Source organism: Atta cephalotes, assembly GCF_000143395.1.
Source record: "Atta cephalotes unplaced genomic scaffold scaffold00010, whole genome shotgun sequence".
NCBI lineage: Eukaryota > Metazoa > Arthropoda > Insecta > Hymenoptera > Formicidae > Atta > Atta cephalotes.
The window spans coordinates 113,682-138,172 of NW_012130074.1; the positions used below are offsets into that span (position 1 = coordinate 113,682).

General features: G+C 30.5%; 1 protein-coding gene across 2 annotated transcripts in view; it reads right to left on the bottom strand.

The window, feature by feature from the left end:
- The window catches only part of LOC105627669 (probable phosphoserine aminotransferase), a 165,445-nt gene that overhangs the window by 53,990 nt on the left and 86,964 nt on the right, over nucleotides 1–24,491 (bottom strand). For both annotated transcript variants that reach the window (XM_012208948.1, XM_012208947.1), the window contains 3 exons: nucleotides 23,324–23,436; nucleotides 23,066–23,227; nucleotides 22,615–22,709 (listed from right to left, as the gene is read on the bottom strand). In XM_012208948.1, coding sequence (XP_012064338.1) covers nucleotides 22,615–22,709; nucleotides 23,066–23,227; nucleotides 23,324–23,436 — 370 coding nt within the window. The remainder of the gene's footprint in view (nucleotides 1–22,614; nucleotides 22,710–23,065; nucleotides 23,228–23,323; nucleotides 23,437–24,491) is intronic.

Here is a 24,491-nt window from a genome sequence, read left to right on the forward strand (position 1 = left end):
ATATATATATATATATACCAATACATATATACTCTCTTAAATATATACATAATTATATGACAACAGAAATAAAAATAATATTATTATTTTTTTCTAATAATGATTTAGTAATTTACATTGCAAATTATGATAATAACTAATTTTAAAGTTGGAAGAAGATAATTTTCGAAGATTAATTTGTCATCATCACACATTTATTGGAAAAAAAGTAACTCATTACTTGGAATGAGTCAAAGATAAAAGTAACAGCTCTCGACGTTAAAAATAATAAGTTATTTTTTTAAATAAATAATGAATAGTGATGACAAGTTACTTTTCAAAAGTGGTTCTTCTAATCTTAGTTTTTATAACATTATTGTCAAATCGTTATTATAGATATTATCAATAAAATAACAGTTCTTGTATACAAGTTTTAATTATTGTTATCTATTCAAATAGTAACATTTTTTAATTTAATTAATTGCAGAGTTCAATGGACTGATGATAAAATTATTGTTAGCAGAAATATAAAAAAACATAGAAACTTCTACAAATTTTTATGGAAAATTGAACAAAAATGTATAGAAAAATATTGCTGCATCTATGGATATGAACATCCATAGATATAATTTGATTGCTGACGATTGTTGCTATAGATGCAAAGAATATAACTAAAGATGCAAAGAAACGAACTGGTATAGCAAAACAAACTTGAGAATATTTTGATATTATTAATGATATTATTAATGATGAAATTCTGCAATTGCACCATTGCTAATATACATGGTTTTACAATAAATGAAAATGTTTTACATTTATCTGATGAGAAACAATGTGAAAACGAACAAAATGTATTAAATCTAACATCAACTAATATTTTAAAGAAGGGCAAACAAGAAAAAGAAAATCAAAAACATCTGCTTGGATGGAAGAATTAATAGAACAAAGAGAAAGGCATCACCAAGAAAATTATAATCAAAGAGAGCGGCTTTTATCTTTATTAGAAAAAAATTCAAGACATTAAAGGAAAGAAAAAAGATATTTAAAAAGAAAATATATGTAAAGTAAATATTAATAAGCAATGTTAACCTAGGAAAGTATAGGAAATATAAATTCATTATTTTAGATATTGATAAAAACGATTAATTTTTTAGTTGCATTAAATAAAAAATAATGCTATTTAAAAATGCAAAATGTTATACTAAAATTAATATATTATTAGCACAATATTGTGATTCATTTACTTATTATTATGTTCGTTTATTAGGTTCTTTTTTTAATGTTCGTTTTTATTAAACAAACATAATAATTTAATTTTTTATGTTTTAACAAATCTGATCATTTTTTATGTTAAAAATATTTATATATCATAATTAATAAAATAAGATCGTTATTTTTCGATGTTACCCGTGCAAATTCCTATAATATGCATTTCAAAATATTAAGAAATATATTAAACTTTTAACTATGTGAACTTAACAATGATATATTTTTATATTATCAGCCTCATATTCCTTTCCCTTCAAAATTATGTAAAAATATTTATTAAGATGTATGTCATAATTCTGCTAATATAAAAATTTATAATTATTATATGATTAAAAAATTTGGTTTTGCAACAAAATATTATACTGTTTTATAATTTTATACTATTTTTATAATTAAATAACATATTTGCTTCTCACAATAATTTGCTTCTCATAATAATATAATGAACATATATTATATAGACATATTTAATGATAAGTGTTGAGTATATTCGGTCATTGAGAAAAAACCTAGTACATTTTGCAAGTACTCACATATTATATTTCGGGTTATTAATTATTGAAAATAACTATGTTTATAGGTTTTTACAATTAAAATAGGTTTATAGGTTTTTATAATTAAAAACAAATTTTCATGCTTGTTTGTAAAATGATATATAATGTTTTTATTCAGAATGAACTAATCTACTAATATATAACGACTTTTATTTAACAACAGGTCAATATTCAATATAATGCTTGTTTATATATTAATATGTATACAATAAAGATTTTTATTATATTTTATAAAGACAATTTTATAACATAGAGAGATAATGTCTCTTTTTTCTGCTCCTTTCATAAATACAATGTTAACTTGTATCTATTTCATCAAATGTGTCGTAATCAATAAATTCGTCATTTTCTATGCATATATTGTATTATGTAAGAACAAGTAAGAATAACTAAGGGTATCATTTCTCTATTATACATGTAAATATACTTTAATTTTCTAAACCTTCCTTTTAATATGCCAAAAGCTCGATGACTACACGTGTTCTTGAGAGTATTCTGTTAAATCGTTGTACATTAGTTAAATGACTCGATTATCTCAATATAGAGTTAATATATAATTTGATAAAGGATATGTTGAATCTGCCAAAAGATGATATTGATTTTGAAAATATCTATTTTCATCTTGTACTATTAATGTTCTAATGTTGCTTAAACGCCAAACTCTTGCATCGTGAACGTTACCGTATATAACGTAAAACATCTATAAATCTTAATTTATAATCACAAATTCCTTGTAATATTACTGAATGAATACTTTATGATTAATGTAATTTTTTTTAGGACTTTCTATAGGTGCACTTATTGGTATATGAGAATCATCAATTGCACCAATTATTCCAGGAAAATCATATAATTGACAAAATTCTTTTTCAAAGAGAGCCATTTTATGAAATTCAGGCCATTTTATATATATATCTGTAGGCATCTTCAGTTAATAATAATGCGACCTAAAATATATAATTCCAAACAATATCTTTGGATACTCCAAATCGATCCGCAATTGATCTAAAAATTTATATAATATATTTAGGTGTAAGTGTATGTAGGTACACAAACATAAATCTATATTATCAACAAAATTAAACGATTTTAGCACATATTGCTATTGTAATTTTATAATAAAAATTTGCAGAAAAAGCAAAAAGATAATTTTTGCAACTATTATAAAATTCTCTAATATGATAATTGATTTATAAGAAAGAACTAAAAGAAAAAATTAATCATATTAAAGACAAGACAACTGTTATATAAATCTGACTTCTTTACTAGACTCAATGTAATTTGAATAAACATACGTAAAGGAAATACATTAAACTATTTCTTTCCAAAAACTATATAATTTTTATAAAAGATAGATTTGAAAATATAAACGCTTAAAAAAAAGCTAAAAGACAAATAAAAGGAAATTGAAGGAAATAGAAAATTTTTTATATTACTGTAAATATATTTGATAAAAGTATTTCATATCTAAATAATATTAAGCTGTAAACTTCCTGATTACCGAAGAACCATAAAGTAATTACTATTTGCTTTCCAAGAGACATTTTTTCAGCACCTTGATCACGATACAAACGTTGTCTAAGATTTTGTACCAATCTTTCGTATATATGCTTTTTTATTCGAAAATATGATTTAAAATCTGTTCAAATAATAATACTATTTTACTGAAATTAATATGAACTATCTATACAAAAGTAAAATAAAGTAGTAAAACTATTCTTTTCTCACTCTTTCTTTTTTTTTTTCGAAGTCTTATCTGTTAAAAAATATGTCAAAATAATATCTTCATAATAACATGAAATTCTATTATGACATTCTCTTTCAGATGAAAAATCATCATCTGATGCATTAAAAAAAAAATTCAAAATATCTTGTACATCCATTTCTTATCTGGAAGTATTTAATCGCAGTTAAATATCAAGATATTACAATAAAATAATTTAAACATAGAAAATAATTTAAACTAATAACATTTAATTGTTAATTATATAACAAAAATGTTTGTGAATAAATTAAATAATTATAGTTAAATATTTTCAATTTACAGTAATGCATTTTAAAATTACACGATAATTTTATATGATTGTAACTTTAAATAATTTAATCTTAATATAAATTATTGTAAAAAAAGCATATTCCGTCTCACAATTTGTAAATTTTGCGAAACTTACTTACTTTTTATTGCTTCTCTGTGATTTTAGAGTTAATTTAACTTAACGTTTAAAAAGATCGTAAATAGGATCGTAAACGTTAATTAACTCAACTCATGGCATACAAGATAGCGTTGAGTTATCATGAAAATATTAAGTTATATCTATTATATTTATCTATTATATTTATCATATTTTTCGGCCTTAGTAGAACTAACTCAAACTTGGGTTATCGGAAGCACCCATTGTCAGCAGCGTTGCCAGCGCTGCGACCGTTCTGCACATTCTACACTTTGCAGAGATTATAAATTGAAGTTATTGACGTTATTGTTATTATTATATTATGGTCACGCGATCGCAGAGGAGTTGAATAAGTGCGATTATGGCTAAAGTTATATTATATATAATATTGGGTTTACCTCAAATATTGAGATTAAAAATAAAAATATTTTTAGTTGATGTATTTTCGCGTAATTAAATGTCTAGATTATCCAAATAACATCGAGATTGTCGTTGAGAAACTATGAGCACATCGATGCATTTTCGCATAAAAATAAATAAAAGTTAAACAAAAAAAGTGAGAAAAGAATCGCCTCATGAACCGTGATTAGTCATTAAAATCCATGACTATTCAAGTTGAGAAGTTGATTACACCGACGAAATATTGCGATGCAAGCATATACTGCAGACACTGCAGTAAAATTTTCATTTCTCTGCTTTATTTAGTTTAGATCTACTGGAATAGCAGCTTGCATTAATTCCGCATTCGCAAGTTTCGCTCAATATTCGTTCAGGCAGACATTATTCGCGCTATGGACGCAACGCTGTTCTTGGAGCCAATAGGGTGATAACGTTAGCAAACTCCATGAATGATCCTAGCGTAGCATTGGTAGCATTTAACCAAAGAGATATATTTGTCGAGGTTTAGTTAATATAGAGGATTCTGTTTTCAATCATCAACCAAATTTTTCCCTATAATTAAAATTTTTAAGGTTTTGTAAAATTTTTCTAACGTAAATTTTTTATTTTCTCGTAGTAAATACAGAACGCAATCTCAATTGCAATCTCTATGATAGCTTGCCACTAGGCCGAAGTGAACAACGCAAATTAGACCAAAAAATTAATAATTACATTAAGTAAATTAATCGAATAAAAGGAAGAACCCTTAAGCATCCATCATCATTTTCAGAAGAAGAAGCATATCTACATCTAATAAGAACCTTAAACAGCGGAATACCCTGCCGCGCTATACTGCAATAGTAACTTTTTTTCGTACATGGGAATTAAAAATTGCCAGTAACAAAATACCTCTGACTTTCACATTTATAATGAAATCAAATACACAAGTAGAGCTTCGCAGAAACTTTGAAAAGTTAAAGATGATACATAAGCAAAAATTACGTTCATTCTAGCTTAGTGGTCATCAGCAGAGATTAAAATTGAGATTGCATTCATTATGATAAAATTTGAAATTCACACATTACATTCGTACATTTATTCTACGAAATTCTAAGAAAGAAAAATTTGATGCCACTCGAGAATAAAATTTCCTCAAACATTAATCTAACTTTGACGAATGTTAAACGCTAAGGTCGTTCACGGATCTGTAAAAGCTAACCAATACATTACCTCGGAAAGAATAGCGTCGATAGTGCGCAGTTGTGACGTACACGCTACCATTAGTGACGTCATCGTTTTGTTAGCGCTATCTGCAACTCCGCAAACAGTTTGTAACGCTAAATAGTGTGAATAGCGAACGCACCCAATAGGACATAGGAAAATGAATTGATTCCTTCGGATCAATTACTGAATTCACATTGGATTCGACGTGCGTCGTACAACGCACTGCAATCAATCAGAAAACAGAATTTTGCTTCGTATCAACACGAAATAAAATTCTGCTTTCTGAGGGATACCATTCTTGCCGGTACACGCAAGCATCGGCGGAATCTGCCAAAGAAATAAGGTCATAGTCACAAACTTTTGCATAATGCACTGTGCACAAGCGAATCAACTAATCAGAACGTTTCCTTTCCCTAAAAAAGAAGAATTTCGATTGGTTGATTCCCTTATGCACTATGCATTGTGCGTTATGCGAAAGTCTGTGCTGCGGCCATTTTTTTCCTTCTATTCCATGGAAAAGAAGAATTTCGATTGGTTGATTCCCTTACGAGCTATGTATTGTGCATTATACAAGAGTCTGTGCTGCGGTCAATAAATTTGCTCAAAACGGCGAAATCGACGGAATGAAGTCATTACCAATTACGAACGTTCTGCAGTTCCGCATCCCTTGGGAGCGTATTCTGAGGATGCGGTCTCATGGTACGGAATTAGAAGAACGCTCGTGATTGATCGTGGCTTCTTTCAGCCAATTCCACTAAAATATGTTTTCCTAAAATATGTCTCATGGAGCGGAATTTTCGGAATGTGCAATTAGCGCTAACCAATCACAAGAGCATTCCCGTAGATCACTTTCTTTAGATCCATCGGAATAACGTTTGTCATTGGCTCGCATTGATTGCGTATCTACAAATTCCGGTCCATGGGACATAGGAAACTAAACTCCTGTGAATAGAAATTACACATATATATAGGGACAATATGCTCTGTCTTCATTTTATATATCCATTTTGATTTTGATTTTGATTTTGACCCAAGAAAGAAGAAATTTAGAGATTTTAGATTCCACTCAAGTGCTACCCAGGTATCACTTCATTCTTGTTATTTACTGAATGTTAAACAAGGATGACATAACACCTGGAGAATACTCAGGTGAGAATCCGAACATGCGTCAGCATGTTGATTAATCATGCGCTTGTAGAAAATTTTTTCTATTAAACCAGCTTAACGAGATTAGTTTTTGTAAGTATACAAATGTAGTACATGTACACGCACACATGCAGGCATCGGCGGAATCTGTAAAAGAAATAAATTTGCGCAACAGAAAATGGCGGAATCGGCGGAATGAAGCCATGACCAATCACGAGCATTCTGCCAATTCCGCACCTTGAAACTACCAATTATAGTCAAAGTTAGTTTATGATGCTAAAAAGTTCGTTTCTTTTTGGGGGATCACGATTAAGCTTGATCAGCATTGATAAAACCAGCCTTTAAAAACACAAATTCACTTTTAATGCAAAGAATTTATATGTTTAAAGCAATGGATTTTTAAAGCAATGAATTTTTATAAAGCAGAACGTATACCGCTATATTGAGTCGGGACAGATATTAATCTCTAAAGTCTTTAACTTTAACGCTTAATAATTCGATTCACAAAGCCGGCTGCCGCGTTTTTTCAGATTCTTTCGTTTTGAATAAAAACGGGTCAAATGAGTATAATTTTATTAAGATTTTATTCTAAATAATATTTATGTGAATAATTAAATTAAACATGTTGAACTTTAAATTATAAAATAAATAATACATAGTGATACATAGCAGAAATCTATTGCCTCCTCTTTACAGATTACAAAGTTAGGTTCGATATTTCTTGATGCTAGAAAACGAGTGTTTCAGCGACACGTGAAAAGGAATCCTAATATGTAGAATGATAAAGCTAAATCAGCTTTATATGGGAGTTTTCTTAAAGAAATCGAAGAGTATGTTCCTTCAAATCATTCTCCAGCATTAATTTATATTGACATAAATGTCAAAATTAATAATCATGTGAATCGTATATGTAAATTATTTCAGTTCTAATATGTCACTTAATCATATAGAAATGAAGCCAATGTTCAAAGCTTACATGAAGCTTAGACGATTTATCCGATTAGAACTTTTGTTCAAATGTATGAGGTACAAGATTTAGAAAATCGGTTAAGATTAGTGGTTATGACACACAAAAGAATCAAGATTGTTAATTAAATTTTTGAGGATGCTAATCCAAAAATAGAACACGGTATGAAAAATACATTTAACTATTGCATTTGCTTATTGCACAATAAAGTGACATTTTATAGAAATTTAATGTTCTGTTAACTGATAAAAATTTTCTTAAATAATATGATATAGGGTTATAAACTACTCAAGTTATTATGTGAGTAAAACTGTTTTTATCAATAATCTAAATTTTGTACAGACGTTTTGATTCCTATCAGATCATTTTCAATGTTAAATAATAAATTTAAAAATATTATTGGTAACTACACAAGATAACTTCATAAATTAAAATAATTATAAAATTAATTATAAAAAGTGCATGTTGTACTCGCATGTTAATAGCAGGAAACGCCCAGATACAAATAACTTCACATCTGAACTTGATGTTAGTCAAATTCGTAAGTCACATAATCACATAAGGTCTATTATATCGTAAATTTCTTCTCAAATTACAATAGGATGATACAGTGAATTCAATGTAAAAAAGATGTATATACACTTCATGTTCGTTTTACAACTGCTGATTAGATCGTCCAAATTAATTGAAAAAATTTAGTACTAAATGTAAAATAAAATTCAGCGATATCACAAAGATTCTTAAAACTGTAGAACTCTGAGATATAATGCTAGAACATTCGATAATTAAAATGATATTTAGTGTTTCGAAATGATACTTCGATTTGTGATATCTTGCATAGTTACCAGTAATATTTTTAATTTATTATTTAACATTGAAAATGGCTCGAAACATCAGTACAAAATTTAAATTGTTGATAAAAATAGTTTTACTCATAATAACTTGAGTGATTCATATGTATTTAATTTGAACCGTTATTCTTTATTCTTTGAATTAAAAAATTTTCTTATTTAAATTGGCGTGTTCCTATTCATCGATTATTCTGCTTATATTATCCTGCCTATTTTATACAGAGATAAAAGTGACATTTTCATTATTAAATATTGGGTCATTTAAAAAGTATCCGCGGTTTTTTGTTCAATTTTTGAATGAAATTTTGCTTTATTAAAAATCAATTTTAATCAAGTATATATTGGCCATTATTATCTATAACCTTTTGCCATTTTTCAGATAATTTCATAATTCCATCCGTGTAGAACTTCTGTGATTTATCGGCGAAAAACTTTTTCAAGTGATTTTCGGAAGCTCTTTTGTCGGCAAATGTTTTTCCATCAAAAGAGTTCTGCAGAGATCGAAACAAATGGTAGTCAGACGGTGCAAGGTCCGGGCTATACGGTGGATGCATCAAAACTTCCCAATCAAGCTCCCTCAATTTTTGGCACGTCATCAAAGATGTGTGTGGTCTGACGTTGTCATAATGGAAGACATCTTTTCTGTTTATCAATTCTGATCGTTTTTCCTTAATCGCTTCCTGTAATCTATCCAGTTGTGAACAATAGAACTTTGAATTAATCGTTACGCCATGTGGTAACACTTCATGATGGACGACTCCCTTCCAATCCAACCATACACATAGCATCACCTTATTTGCCGTCAATCCAAGCTTTGAAGTCGTTTGTGGTGATTCGCTGCGCTTACTCTATGATTTTTTACGAACGATATTCTTGTATTTTACCCATTTTTCATCGCCTGTGATGATTTGCTTCAGAAATGGGTCGATTTCGTTGCGTTTTAGTAGTGTTTCGCTGATGGAAATTCGATCAATCAAATTTCTTTGCGTTAATTCATGTGGCATCCAAATATTGAGTTTCTTTGCAGAGCCAGCCTTTTTCAAATGATTCCAAACTGTCACATGGTTGATTCTTAGTGCATTAGCTATCTCCTGACAGCTCACATGCCGGTCTTGCTCGACCAGTTGCAAAATTTCATCGACTTTTTCAGTGACTGGCCGACCAGAGGTCGGTCGATCTTTGACATCAAAATTTCCAGAACAAAATCGAACAAACCACTCCTGCGTCCTGCGTTCACTTACAGCATACGTCCGCGCCGTAAACTTCATAAATTTTTCTGCATGTTTGTGCTGCGTTTTTGCCTTTTTTGTAGTAAAAAAGCATTACATAGCGTATTTCTTCAGAAATTTCACTCATTTTCAAATCAATATGACTTTTGACACGATTGATGAATTACCAAACTTTGTTTACAAAAAATATAACCTAAAATGTCATCTTTCAGAGCGTTCGTTTGACACAATCGGATTAGTGTTGCCCGATATATAACCATCAACACCATCTAGTAACAAAAAATCGCGGATACTTTTTAAATGACCCAATCTATAATTACCGTTCCTGTAGTCGATACAATAACCAGTAACAAGGTAATCATTTTGCGCAGAAAAGCAAGAATAGAATTATAGAACGAACTGAGAGAATAGAAAAGATCAATGAAAATAAACGGAAATAAAACCGCAAATATATGCGCCTGAAAAGAATACGGAAAAACCATTAGCTATTTCATCAATTCCTCAGTTTGGTATTTTATATATAATACGTTTCCATATATTTTCATTATGCTACTATTTATTAAAATAATAAAAAATTTTTCATTAATATGTATTGTATAATAAAAACATGTATAATAAAACATTAATATATATAATAGAAATGACAATAGTAATGTGATAAAAAATAATTAAAGGGATAATTTTCACATTGTTTTCACGTTGTTCGTTTTAGATTTATATATATTCATGCATGAAAAATTTTTTAGCAGGCATGCTCTTACTTATTTTTATCCGCTCCTGCTATCATAGGAACAGGTGGGAGCATGTTGGAACATACGACGCGTATTTATTATATTATATTATTTATTATTTATGATTTTCAAAAAATATTTAAAAAAATGAAAATCTTCCATAGATCTTCGCGACATTTTAGAAATCCAGTACGCATCGAATTCTCCAGAAATGAGTGCTAATTGGAGAAATCTATTTTTAAATAAAGAAAAATTAACAATAAATTGATGAAGATTTTATTTGCTAGAGATTAAATTGGATGCAGAATTAGTAATAGAGAAAATGTTTTTAATAACTATATTTTTAATATTTATTTGCATAATATATAGAGTTAATTGCGAAACTATACCAGAAGAAAGACATGAGAACAACTTTATCTTTTTTAGAAAAGAAGATCATCCAACTATATTACGTTCGCAACGTTCTTATCTAAGAGCAACACAAATTACTCAAATTACGTGGGCCGTTTCATAAGTCTGGTAAATCTTTATGAGTAAATTTTTATGGGTAAATCTTTTTGACGTGACATTTGAAAAGTAGTCTTCAAACTCTTCCAGATCAAATCATTTCAATCAGAATTGATGCATTGTTCATGTTTGATAGTTGTCTAAAGCGAGTAAGAAATTAAATAAAAGAAATAGTATAAAAATATCACATATAAAAATAAAAGAATTTCAAAATTAAGTGAATGAGGAATAAAGTGAATGAGGAATCAATTCGAAGTTTTTATACGCGGCAACTGTGAAATTTTTCACTCGCTTAAAATAACTACCAAACGTGAATAACGCATCAATTTTGGTTGATATTTGACTTAGAAGGGTTTGTCACGTTATCAAATGGATTGTTACACCATTTTATAAAGATTTACTAGACTCATTGAACCACCCTCGTATTTTAACAATTAGTAATACCGTATCATCATTTCCTACAACTATATAAAATAATATACTAATGAAGTATTAAGAAAATGACAAAAATAAATTCCTTTATATAATATAAAAATGATTTTAAGCATTAGGAAATTATTTAGGAATACAAACTGTCCTGCAGATACCATCATCTCCCAGCAGAAAGATTGCAGAATGATTTCACTGAAACATTGCAATATTGCATGGTGATTGCGAAATGTTGCTGAATCATTATTGCAAGATTCCAACAATGTTTAAATGCTCGCTTTTTGTAATATTGCAACGAAACATTCCAGCAATATTGCAATGTATTTGAATAAATTTTTTACGAAAATTCTAAAATGAAAACATTGTCTGCATATATCTCACTAACTTTAATTTTCCTATAAATCGCATTTCTAATGATATGTGCTTTTCAAAAGCAATTTTTTATGATAAAATCATAAAGTATTTCAATAAATGTAGTATTAATTTTGAATAAATAATTCTGATAAATTTATTTCCAAAGATAAAGCATGTATGTCCCGAGCAAATATTATCAATCATAAATATTATCCACATTAACATAATAATATAGTCGCTTGATAAGTTAATCATGAATTAAGTTAATTGATTCTTTTCAATTCAAAGCCACTCCGAATCAATTGAAATTGATTAAAAAATGACGGTATGAAATTTAGCAATAAAGTTTGGGCGCTGATTTATTCCTGCGTGCATATTAGGCATAAGTACATCATCGATCATTAATATTTCGATAAATCGTTTTCAGCAGTTTAATTGCTTATCCGATGATGCGTTGATTGTATCCAAACTCGATATTATATAGCTTTTTGATTTTATATTTAAAATAAATATAAAACTTAGCTAATGAAATGACCATCAAATAATAGATTCATAAATTTTTTATTTGAATATAAAAATGAATTATTAATATAATTCATTTTTATTTTATTAATTATTATATCATAAAAATTACTGTTAAATTAAAAAATTATACTATATAAATATTAGGTGTAGGAAAAAGTTCGTGGCGATTTTAATTCTCAACCATAAAGATTAAACGTTCAAGTGACTACATTCAATTTTGAAAATAATTCAAAGGTTTAAGCCGTTTAAGATTTACACTCTTAAGTGTCATGAGTAAACCGTGGTTGGATGTTACCTAGTCCCTATATATGTATAACAGAGATCACAAGTATCATGTGATCGATATATTTTTTTAATTAGTTGGAGTAATTCGTAGTAACTGCCAATGAATTGAATTGAATTTATTATCAATATACTCAACATCGATTGATATGGAACGATGTTAGTAAATTCATCCTTCAATATTTTGTGAATATTTATCTATTATTTCATGCTTTGCATTGAATGTTGCATACTTTATATATAGAATTTACATCCATCATCACCATGCCAATGATTGTGCCGCATATCGCTGTAATAATAACACTATTTACTAACTTCTTCCTATAGCAGTCAACAGGAGTTGATGTTGAGTATATTGATAGTAAATTCAATAGCAGCTACTACGAATTACTCCAGCCAATCAGAGAAATATATTGATCACGTGATATTTTGCGAATCTCTGTTACACTATAGGGTCTCTAATGTTACCAATGTTATCAAATTCGGTGTATAGTATGATGTATATATCAAATTATTGATATATACCAGATTTAATGGTCACATTCAATTGATACTTAACATTAATGGCAAACACTCAAACGACACTCAATATTGATGCTCAACACTTAAGTGACACCCAATATTGACGATCAACTCAACTTGACTCAACTTTGATGGTAAATACCTAAATTCGAGTATTAACACCAAAAATTGAGAGTTTTTTCGTAAGGGTGGCTACAATTTATTACGGAGTCTAAATTGGATTTATATAAATTTGAAACATTTTTATTCTGATTTCTATTATACATAAAAATAAATAAATAGTAAACTAAAAAATTTCCTTTTTTTTTCAAGATTCAAATTTTCAAAATTCGATAGCGACCTCTAAAATTTAGAGGAAAAGATGATATTATGGCACCTCAATTATATTTTACACAATAATCAATATTTAAGTTTAAAACTTGACAATTACATTCGTTAAAATGTTGTTGAATCGATTCTAAACTCTAAACTCTTCTAAACTCTAAGTTACGAAATATTTATTACTTAGGATATTTTATTACTTAGGATACTATTAATAAAAATGTAACGACATTGCATAATGACTCAAAGAAAAAAAGTGAGTAGTAATGTGGCCTTCCATAAAAATAGCCTTAAAATATTAGTTTTGTTTAGAAAATAGTTTGATTATAAAATTAACAAAAAAGTAAAACATTTCAAAATGTATGCAAATGAATGTTTATACATTCACGTAACTTCTACTTCTTTCTCAGCATATGAGCTGCTCAGTACTAAAATCTCAGTACTAAAAATAATACATGTAATATAAACTAGATTAACAGTAAAACTATAATCGATTATCTAAACGGCGCATTTTAAAGATTTCATATTTTTTGAAAAAAAATTGTTATTATATAGTTGAAAAATAGATTTGGAATAGGTTTAGAAGTCATCTTCAAGGAGCACACCTGTATAATAATTTATGTAACGACTTTTTCTGAGAAAAGCACACACTTTTTTTGCGGGAAGGAATTTGCGATCAGAATCTAACTATAAGCAGATTTTTTGTGGGTAAATGATGATTTGAGAAGTGAGACTATGTTATAGCCCCCAGCCTCAAGTATTCGCTATCGGTTAGATAGTTATATGATGTATTTTCCAGTATATGATGTCTTTTCAATCTTTTGATCTGATTCGTATTTTCATGTAAAGTATTTACTAGTTGATTAGGATGGTTACATAGTTTATGGTGATATTTTGAACTTCTCGCTCTGATTCCTCCTTAATTGTAAACATTTGTAAATATTCGTGCACTTCGGTATTTTTGATAAATCAAGGGGCTTGCGTGATTAGCTTCAGTATGCCATTCTGAATTCTCTGGATGATTTCAACATTTGAGTTACTTGCCGTACCTCACAGTTCCAGTCCAAACTGATTTCAGATATATATCAAGAACTTGTTTTCGAGATTAAGCCTTGATTTTTTACTGAGAGCATTAATGATCGAGTTCTGGTAGCTAGTTCATAGCGTTTAGCACTAATGTGTTCCTTTCACTTTGTCTACGATCGCGATGCAAGCCCAAATACATTCGAGGTAGGACTTTATTGCAAATTTTGACTGGGGGGGAGGGGGGGAGGCAGTTCTCTTGATTTAAGATGAATATGATTTGATTTTTAAGTGCTGATCTGGATTTTCCAGTCTTGGAGCCACTGTAACTTTGTTAGATACATCCGTAAGTATCTAGATTTAGTATCTTTAGTTGGATCTCAATTACTAGACAGTATCGCTGTGTCATCAACAAATGTTACTTCTCTAGTACTGGTAAGAAATTTATTGGCAGATATAGGCACAATAGAGAAAGAAACCACCAGAATTAGGTGTCTCAGTGACAGGAAGTCTACCAACTCGGAGGAAAGATAAAGCCTGGGTTCGAGCGCCCTGATATTTTTCTCTGTTGTCGTCAATTGTTTATAGGTATATGATGTAAAGATTAGATATAATATCGGGCCTAGGATTAAGCCTTGCTTGCCGGAACCCTCGCTTTTATTGGGTAAAATTTTGAATATTCTTCTTCCTTTTTAATTCTAAATATCCTTCCCACGAGATATTTTAGGAGCAGGTAAAAGTTATGTTGAAGCTTCTGTTTAATTTTATAGAGTAAACCATCAAGCCATCTCTCTATCGAATGCTTGCTGCACGTTTAAAAAGACTACCGAGCAGTATTCTTTGCATTCCATGATTTATCTAATTTCAACTCTGTAACTCGTTTGCTTAATTGTTGAGTAATGCTTGCGGAATTCAAATTGGTATTGTGAAACAACATCATTGGCTGAAATTACTGGATTTAGTCTATTCAGAAGAAATTTTTTGAATAGCTTTGACAGCATTGATAACAGGCTAATAGGCCGATAGATTGTAACTAGGTTCGATGATTTGCCTTTTTTATATCATTATTATTTGAGAGACTTCCCAGATATCAGGGAAACATAAGGTGCGCATAATTCCGTTGAATAAAAAGACCAAAAAGGCTAGTCCCTTTCTTGGTAGCTACTTTAAGACTTCGACATTTTTTTCGAAAATTATGAGGTTGAAGCCGGGTGCCAGTCTCTTTCTTGGGAAGTAATCTCTTAATTATTACTTGTATTTTCTTTGAACTAATTAGTTTCAAAGGAGGACTCAGTTGCAGGTTACTATTTAAAAACTACTTAACTCTTTTACTATTGCTGTCCATTTTCTATGGAGTTGGGAATAAAGACTTTCTGCAGAAATTAGGCAAAGATCTCCGTTTTCTCTGCTTCATTTGTTGTTGCGAGCTCATTTATTGTCATTGGATTTTATAAGAGTTTTCATGGTTGTATTTTTAACAACCTTCCGGAGTGAGTATTCGTTAAAATTAGAGGGACTTAACGACTCTAGTTGTGTGTTAAGATATCATTGTCTATTTTATTCAATTTCATTACCATTTTGTTGAGTGCGAGTTTATTTTCCGAGAATCTGTTCAGTTGCCAGTTGCTACATAATCTACGCTTTTCTAATATTCTCTTTTTGATATCCAATGAATAATTTTTATTTTGGCACGTATTAGCAATGCGCATGGGTGTGCAACTTCATGCCATCGATTATCTTCTACTATCACCATTAGATTATCTTTGTGATATGAAGGTGGCCTTATTTATGTCATCGTTGGATCTTAATGGTAACATTAGATTAATATTTCCATTTATACACTCACGGAAGGATTTTCGTTTTATGATTGCTCAAATACAGTTGCGATAATCGATGAATGACAGTAGTACTTAGGGTAGCTGTGATCGGTGACTGATCTGAAGAACCGTCAAGAAGTTTTTCACTTTTGTGTAGATATTTCCTATACCTTTAGAAATAAAGAAGTCTATAATGTCTAAGACTTTATTTTTATCCGTTAGCGAGTACGTCGCTCCCTCAGATATTCTAATCCACAGTCGTCGACAAAACAAATAAAATTGAGAGGAAGGGAAATCAAGATATTAATCTTGATTCCTTTCTCTCATTTTATTTGTTTTGTCCTGTATTCCGCCATCACATAGTGCTTTATTATATTTTTGATAATAATGGCAGAACTACCATGTGCTATACCATCCGAATGATGAGTAGACAAAGAAACCTCTTAGAGATTTTGTTAGCAGTGTATGTTTCTGAGATGAGGACAATATCCAGGTTATTTGCAGTAATAAGTAAGAGTATTTTCTTTTTGTTTGACAGGAGACCATTAATATTCCATGTTACAATTTGTAAAGATTTTATTTTATTTTAGAAACTAATGTTTTGAGAAGTAAGAAGCTGAGTTAATTAATTAGCACAATCCAATCAATCTTTTCCGATTGTTTATAAAGTAAGTTTTCTATCGTAATTTGGTGTGGTATTTCCCCTTCGGACTTCAGCAAATGTGCGCTTGTTTTAAGATACGTTCTGGCTGTGACTTTCCCGCGTTTTCCTCCCTTACTTCAGGAATTTGTGAATTGTTGCATAGTTTTACGATTAGTAAACTTAGTTTCTTTAGTATTACGATTAGTGATGTCGAGGGTTTTTCTATTTCCTTATGTACAGGGTGCGTCACCAAAATCGAACAATTTCTTTAAACAAAATGTTTTTTATTAAAAATTAAATATTACAAAAATCTTTATACATGACACTTGGGAGATCCCTGTAGAGCACAATTATTCGATATATCCCCCATTAGTTTGAATGATGGCTTCTATTCTTGGTCTGAAGCGTTCGCTATAATGCGCTATCCATGCCGACGAATGCTGCCTCAATAGCGTTCTTAATGACGTCACAATGAGATGTAGAGACTTGTTTGTGACCCTTTCAACTATGTTCCATAATAGTTCAAGGGATTTAAATCTGGGCTGTTGGGAAGCCAGAATTCTTTCGACCAAAACATATCGTCGTTGTCTGAGAGCCAATTTTGAGTCAAATGACTTGTATGAGCCGGTGCTGTCCTGCTGAAAAACATATGGTCTTCCGGACGTCATAGTTTCCACGGCTTCATTACATTTATCAGAACGCGCAACGAGTCATCCGAAATCAGCGCTTGAATCTTTTCAACAACTGCTCGTGGTGACTTCTTTGCTGATAAAACCTTCGTTGGATGAATCTAAAGCTGTATATTTTGCCGTTATAAGCAGTTAATCTCGAGTATCCAAAGAACCGAATTATTTCCGTTGCTGAGCGCCTAGCGCAAAGGCTTTCGATGATCGCGGCTCTTCGATTATACTCCGCACTTGGTTTCAATATAGCCATTTTGAGAATATGACTGTTTACTAGAAGCATCAAGGCTTTCTCGGACGCCAACAACAACCTCTGGCGAAGGCACAATAAAGTGAAAAATTTAAATTGAAATTTGTCCGGATTTTGGTGACGCATCCTGTATTTCACATCCTTCGTAAATGGCAGAATGATTATCAAGGCACATTTGATAGATATGCTTCGAGTCTTTTTTGAATAATCTACGGTTTTTTATGTCCTTCAGTGCACTTTACGTATCTATATGGATGCAGACAATTGTTTTCGATATGTTCATATTGTGTCACTGACATTGCACAATTGATCTTCTTTTCTTGGGATCTTCTTTGGTTATTCGAGTATTAAAGATGTAATTTTTTTACAAATTTGTTATTAGGTCCAGATTCGATTGACAAAGAAGATATTTAATTTTTTGTCGCGATCAAATCTAACGTTCAGAATTTCATCTCTTATTGTCTGTTTGTTCTATAGCCTCCTTGATAGATTCAATAGAAGTTGTGAAAGTGAAAATAAAGGTGCTTAATTACGATTCGATAGAGTGTCATCTTTTTTAAATCTTTAATAAATGTTAATAAATGTATTACCTTGGTCTCTGACTAGATTTATAACTTTTTTGTACTTATCTGCATTTGTACAGGAAATCCTCAATTGGTGGAGTAATTATTTTGTATTTGTAGTCCTCTATAGAAACCTTTATTATGTTTAATAGAGTAATAAGTTTAATTATGTCTTCTATATCATACAAAAATATTAGTGGCGGTTTGTTAGGCTTTTTGGATTGGATTGTTTCCATCGACGTCAATTGGCAACTCTGAGAATCTGTTTGCGATAGGAATGCCTCCTATTGGTGATGAATATGATTGTGTTCTTTTTTTTTGTCTGAGTACTAGAGCCTTTTACTTTTCAATCGACTCTGAATAGTTATATTTTGCTGAGTGTTCATTCCTTTGTTCACATTTTTTTGATGTCTGGGTCCAAGGAAATTAGTGTTAATCACAAGTTGAATCAAAGTTGCTGTCAATAGTCATATCTTAATTCTAACATCAGATTTGTATTCAGCGAGTATCCGCTAAAACCCTTATGTAAGATAGTTGAGTGCAATACAGGAAAGTCACCAATACCAACATTTTGTTTTTAGACAATATTTCTAAACAAAAGATGAAAATAAAACTTTAAGAACATAAGTATACATTAAAAAGTATCTTCTATCAGATAGTAGTTTTTTGTACTGTTTGCAATTTTGCAGTTTTTTGTACTGTTTGCAATTTTGCAATAATTAATTTTTTCATTGGATAAGCAAAAATGAGTGTCTGATAAAATGGGCTCCAAAACTAACACAGTAAACAGTAATGTTACGTATTCTATTCTTTTATATTTCTATTCTTTTCCTTTTATAAGAATTATCTATATAAAATATCTACAAATGAACGTATATAAGATTTTCCAGAATTTTTTTCACTTCATTATAAAACATTTTTATTGAATTATGGGCATATTTACTTTATGCTGAGGTCTGCAAGATGCAAATATGTAACGCGATAGTTTTTCAATATATACACACTTGTCTTTAACTCTAATAGAGCTATTTGACACTATTAAGCACATTATTAAGTCAGTTCTTAGTCTATTTTACAGATAGGTGTGATGGTTTACGCTGCACTCTAATTTTAAATTTAAAATCACATTATGAAAAAATTAAAAGAAAAAATAACACAAATAAAACTGATTTAGGAAACTACAAGCATTTAAAATGAATAATATTATCAATAATATAGTCACTATTATTTGAACTATGGAATTTGCAAAAGAAAATCGTAAGAATTTTTATTTTCGCATTCGTAAAATTCGTTTTTAGTTGATTTTGTATAAAAATAAGCCACAAATATACGAATTATGAGTTTGTTTTTTAATTAGCTAACAGATAATTTTTTTATTATTATTAATAAAGTGCAATACTTAATTTCTGAAAAATAAGGAGGGGTGTCACTTTTGGAGACTTATGTCAATATCGACGACTTTTCTCTAACAACTTTAATTTAAATAATTCAACTTCTAGTTAACAATAATTTCCAGATAATTATTAATATTGCACATTTCAAGGAAAAATTTTTTAAAAATCCAACTCCACAGTTTTCTTTCACATTTATTAATTTAAAAAATTAATTTAAAAAAAAGTTCGTCTCGATCAGTTAAGAATAAAGATCTATAGCGATTTTTGAACAGTAAATTCCCATTGTGTACCGGTCAAACGCCACAACTCAAGTGATGATTATCCCTATATATCCCTCTCTATATGACATAACGTGTTACAAACGTCTGTGATTCGGCATCTATGCAGATAGTGGAGTAGCACTTTTGCGATTTTTTTTTATTCTTCCTTGATCTTTTTTTTTCGAGACGCGTTATTTCATGCGACTTCAATTTGAACGATTAATTTTTTCATGTCGAAATAATTATTAATATCATAGCGACGATAAATCCTAAAAAAAGCTGCTCAAGTGTTGTTGCTTTAAGTGAAAATGACAGAAATTAAAGATATGTAGCTGAGACACTTGATTTATCAGTATCAACGTACTTATTTCGTAAATTCTTTTCAGAGGAGGCCTAATTCGGGACATCCTCGCTATTTCAACAACAATGATAACAAATTACATTAAATTCTTTAAGAGACAGATATCGAATAGCTGTCCAAATTCGAAATAATTTAAATTTCGCAACACCAATATATCCGTTGACACCGTTTGAAGAAAATTAGTGGAACAAAATCTATTTTCGCGCAAACCTGCGACTGTACCTTTGCTTCAACATTGCCATCGCATAGCCAGACTCAATTTTGCAATAGAGACTAGACTCACATAAACTGGGGTTAGCCCAAAGTTCTTTCTAACAATCTTGTTTTCCTCTCTATTCTCCAGATGGACAAGAATAAGTTTATCGTAGTAAAGAAGAACGACTTGCAGATTATATTTTAAGTAAAGGCACAGCTGTAATGAAGGCTCTGTAATGATTTGGGCAAGAATTTCTGCAAATGCTCACTTCTTTAACAACAATATGAACGTAGATGTATACGTGAAAGACATACTCATTCGATATGTTCCGTACATATCCCTCATCAGATAGAATTTCTTGTTTATGCGAAATAATGCTTGATCACATATTGCGAGAAGAGACCATAACTTGAGCTAATGACAGCGGTACCATAAATTGGTATAACTCAGCAAAAAATGGTTATATCAAACCAATTTTACTCCGTAAAAAAGCATTTTAAATATAAAATTCTATACTTTCATGTTCATTTTATCCTATTAGCTTGTGACGTCTAATTCAGGCCATGTATCGTCGTAATCTCAAACCTTTGATTATCAATTTTGCAATTTTTTCTTCTCACTTTGCCACTTCGAAAAAATTGGCCTAGTACAATTCTCAAATATCCTTAAAGTGGACACTGCAAACTTCATTTTGCATTTTTAAATATATTTTTGCCTTTATTATTTACGAAGTTATAATCATTTGAAATTTGATAAATATTTCCTAAATTTTCAGTGTACCACTTTTTTTGCAGATGAATATACGCAATCAGCTTGTATACAACCTGCTTGTAATCGTCAAAATATATTCACGATCTGGGCTCTGTTTGCATCCATCTGTACATATTTGCGGCTCATTCACGATCGCGCTCAGCTTATACCGTGCAAAACCTCTTGTATATTAACGATCCATACATAACCTTGTACATATCTCTAGTCGTTTATGCGTAGTCGCCATACACACTTAAGTCTATGCAAGACCACTGACTCTGCAGATCGACTCGATTCTAACTGATCCTCAGTGGATCACCAATCCTAATGAGACTGGGTCAACTCGCGTTTAGATTTGAGTTTATTTTTCGAGTCAATGTCGTCAGCGACTCAGAATTACAATCAGAATCAGAATCAGTATAGAAATATAAGATTTAATCATTCAACGCTTGATAGCAGATAGATTTTCTTCTTAACAATTGTCATATAGGGAATCATATTTCTGAATAAAGATACTTTTTGTAAAACAATTTAGCGATTATATATATAAGATAAAAAAAAATAGTTCATAAATATCCGTAAGAAACAGTTGGGAAAGATGGCATTAAAAAAGAAACAACTTGGAACTATTACGATTCGGAAATATTATTAATAAATGAAGTTCGAGAAAGACCTTAATTCTGCGAATCTATCAGCCAGAATATCTGAAACTTAGCCAGTATTATGTTTCGATTTTCAACATAGATATTATATTGCGACACAATTCGTCCGAGATTTGCGATAATCTTACGTTTTAATTTTACTCTTCTATATAGTTAAGTCAGTCAGTGGCAATTGTCGGCAAATATCAACAAATATGATCGATTAACCCGAATCGGATACTGCAGTCGGGTCTGCAGAGTCTATAATGCCTGCAGCCTTTATACATATTCGTGCACTGCGATCCGCGCAATTCATCTGGCGGCAGATAGATTTTCTAACAACTATTGTCAATATAGAAAGTTCTGTAAATAAAGACATTCTTTAAACGATTTAGTAAAACGATTTAGTGCCTCACGCTTTTCTCAAACTTTGGTTCCGACGAGCAAATTCCGGCGAGCAATTTCAAAATTTCTTATTATCATTGACGAGAGTGAAACGTAATGCGTACTACATAATGTAAGTAAACGAAATTTCATCAAACACAATATAATTCAATATGTTTGAAGATATTCATATTTAACTTGGATACTTACTTTAGATATCTCAAAAGGTTTCGTAAGTATATTAGATGACATATCAGCAACAAGTGGTATGCCATTTATTTCCGGGATAAAATTAAATTCAATTCCTGGAAACATATATATTTTAGAACACATATATCCGTACATAATTCTTAACAAAAATAAAGATCGGAATGTAAGTCGAAGATAAAATGACATAAAGATAAAATGACAAAAGATACAATGGACATACAATGAATCCTCTAAAAACGTAAATTGTAACAGTGAAACGAAAAAAAAAGCCTAAGAGGTCATTTCTAAAACACAGCTCACTAAAACACTTCTTTTATTTTCCATCAATTTATGCTTTCTAAAAGTTTCATTTCTACTTTTCTCTTACACTCGACTTACATCTCGTTTTTTTTTATTTTTGTAAGCAAGATTAAAACAATACAATAAAACAATTCAAAATGTTTTTGTTTACCATGGATAGTTTCATTAGCGCAATAATAAACATATGATGCATTCGCGTTTAAGTTCCATGTGGAAGGATGCGGAATTTCTGTGTATTTTGTCATATTAGACAAAACCATGTTCACTTTTCCATATTTCGTTGCTTCTTTTGCCGCTTTTGCAGACCATGAGCCTAAATAAATGCAATTTAAATTACGAAATTTTTTTATCTTATCTTATTTAATTTTTTTATCCTATTTTATTAAAAATATAAAAATTACGATCTCACCAGTTACTAAATAATCCGCAGTTCCTGTATTCATAATATTAAGAGGAATAGCTGCAAAAATGGCAGTACCGCCTCCTTGCATGAACAGGATTTTATAGTTGTCAGGAATATTGCTTTAAAGAACAAAAACCGTATGTAAAAATTAATAATTTACGAGAAGTATTTATAAATAGGATATATAATCTCATTTTGTTTTAAACAGTCTCAAAAAATATATAAAATACGAAAAAACATTTTAAAAGAAAATCGTGTGGCTTAGAGGAGCGCAAATAATGATAAAATCAGTTTTCGAAAAATCTTAATACTTTAAGATCACATAAAAATTATTATTATTTCTTAAAAATGGAATTATAATTTATTTTATTAGGTGTACAACTTTGCTTCCGCCGTTTTCCTACAGATGACTTTAGCGGTAAGTGATGGTCGAAATAAATAGATCATAGACGTCATACAATAAACTTGGGCATCTGTCAACATAACCCCATAGAAACATTAGTCGATTTGTGTCTGCATCATAAAGTTATTCTCGATTGAAAATATCAGTTTACGAACCAAATTCTCGTCATTTGCGGGAGGTTTTAATTTTTTGCTTCAATATGAAGAAATCTGCGGCTCATCGAATGCTCTCAAATACTTATGGTGAGGTCGCTATTAGTGAAAGAATGTGTCGTGAGTGGTTTCAACGCTTCAAGAACGGTGATTTTGACGTCGAAGACGCATAACGGTGGAAGAGAGAAGATTTTCGAAGATGCAGAATTGGAGACATTACTTGAGCAAGCACTTGTGTCAAAATCAAGAAGAATTGGCACGATCATTGGGAGTGACTCAACAAGCCATTTCAAAACGCCTCAAAGCCATGGGAATGATTCAGAAGCAAGGAAATTGGGTGTCGTACGAATTGAAGCCGAGAGATGTTGAACGGCGTTTGTTTCCTTGTGAATAGCTGCTTGAAAGGCAAAGACGGAAGGGATTCCGTCTTTGCCTTTCAAGCAGCTATTTCTGCATCGCATTGTGACTGGGTTCATTACGATAATCCCAAGCGCAGAAAATCATGGGGAGTTCCCGGCCATGCTTCCACGTCGACGGCCAAACCGAATATTCACGGCTCCAAGATCATGCTCTGTATTTGGTGGGACCAGCTCGGCGTATTATGAACTGTTAAAACCGA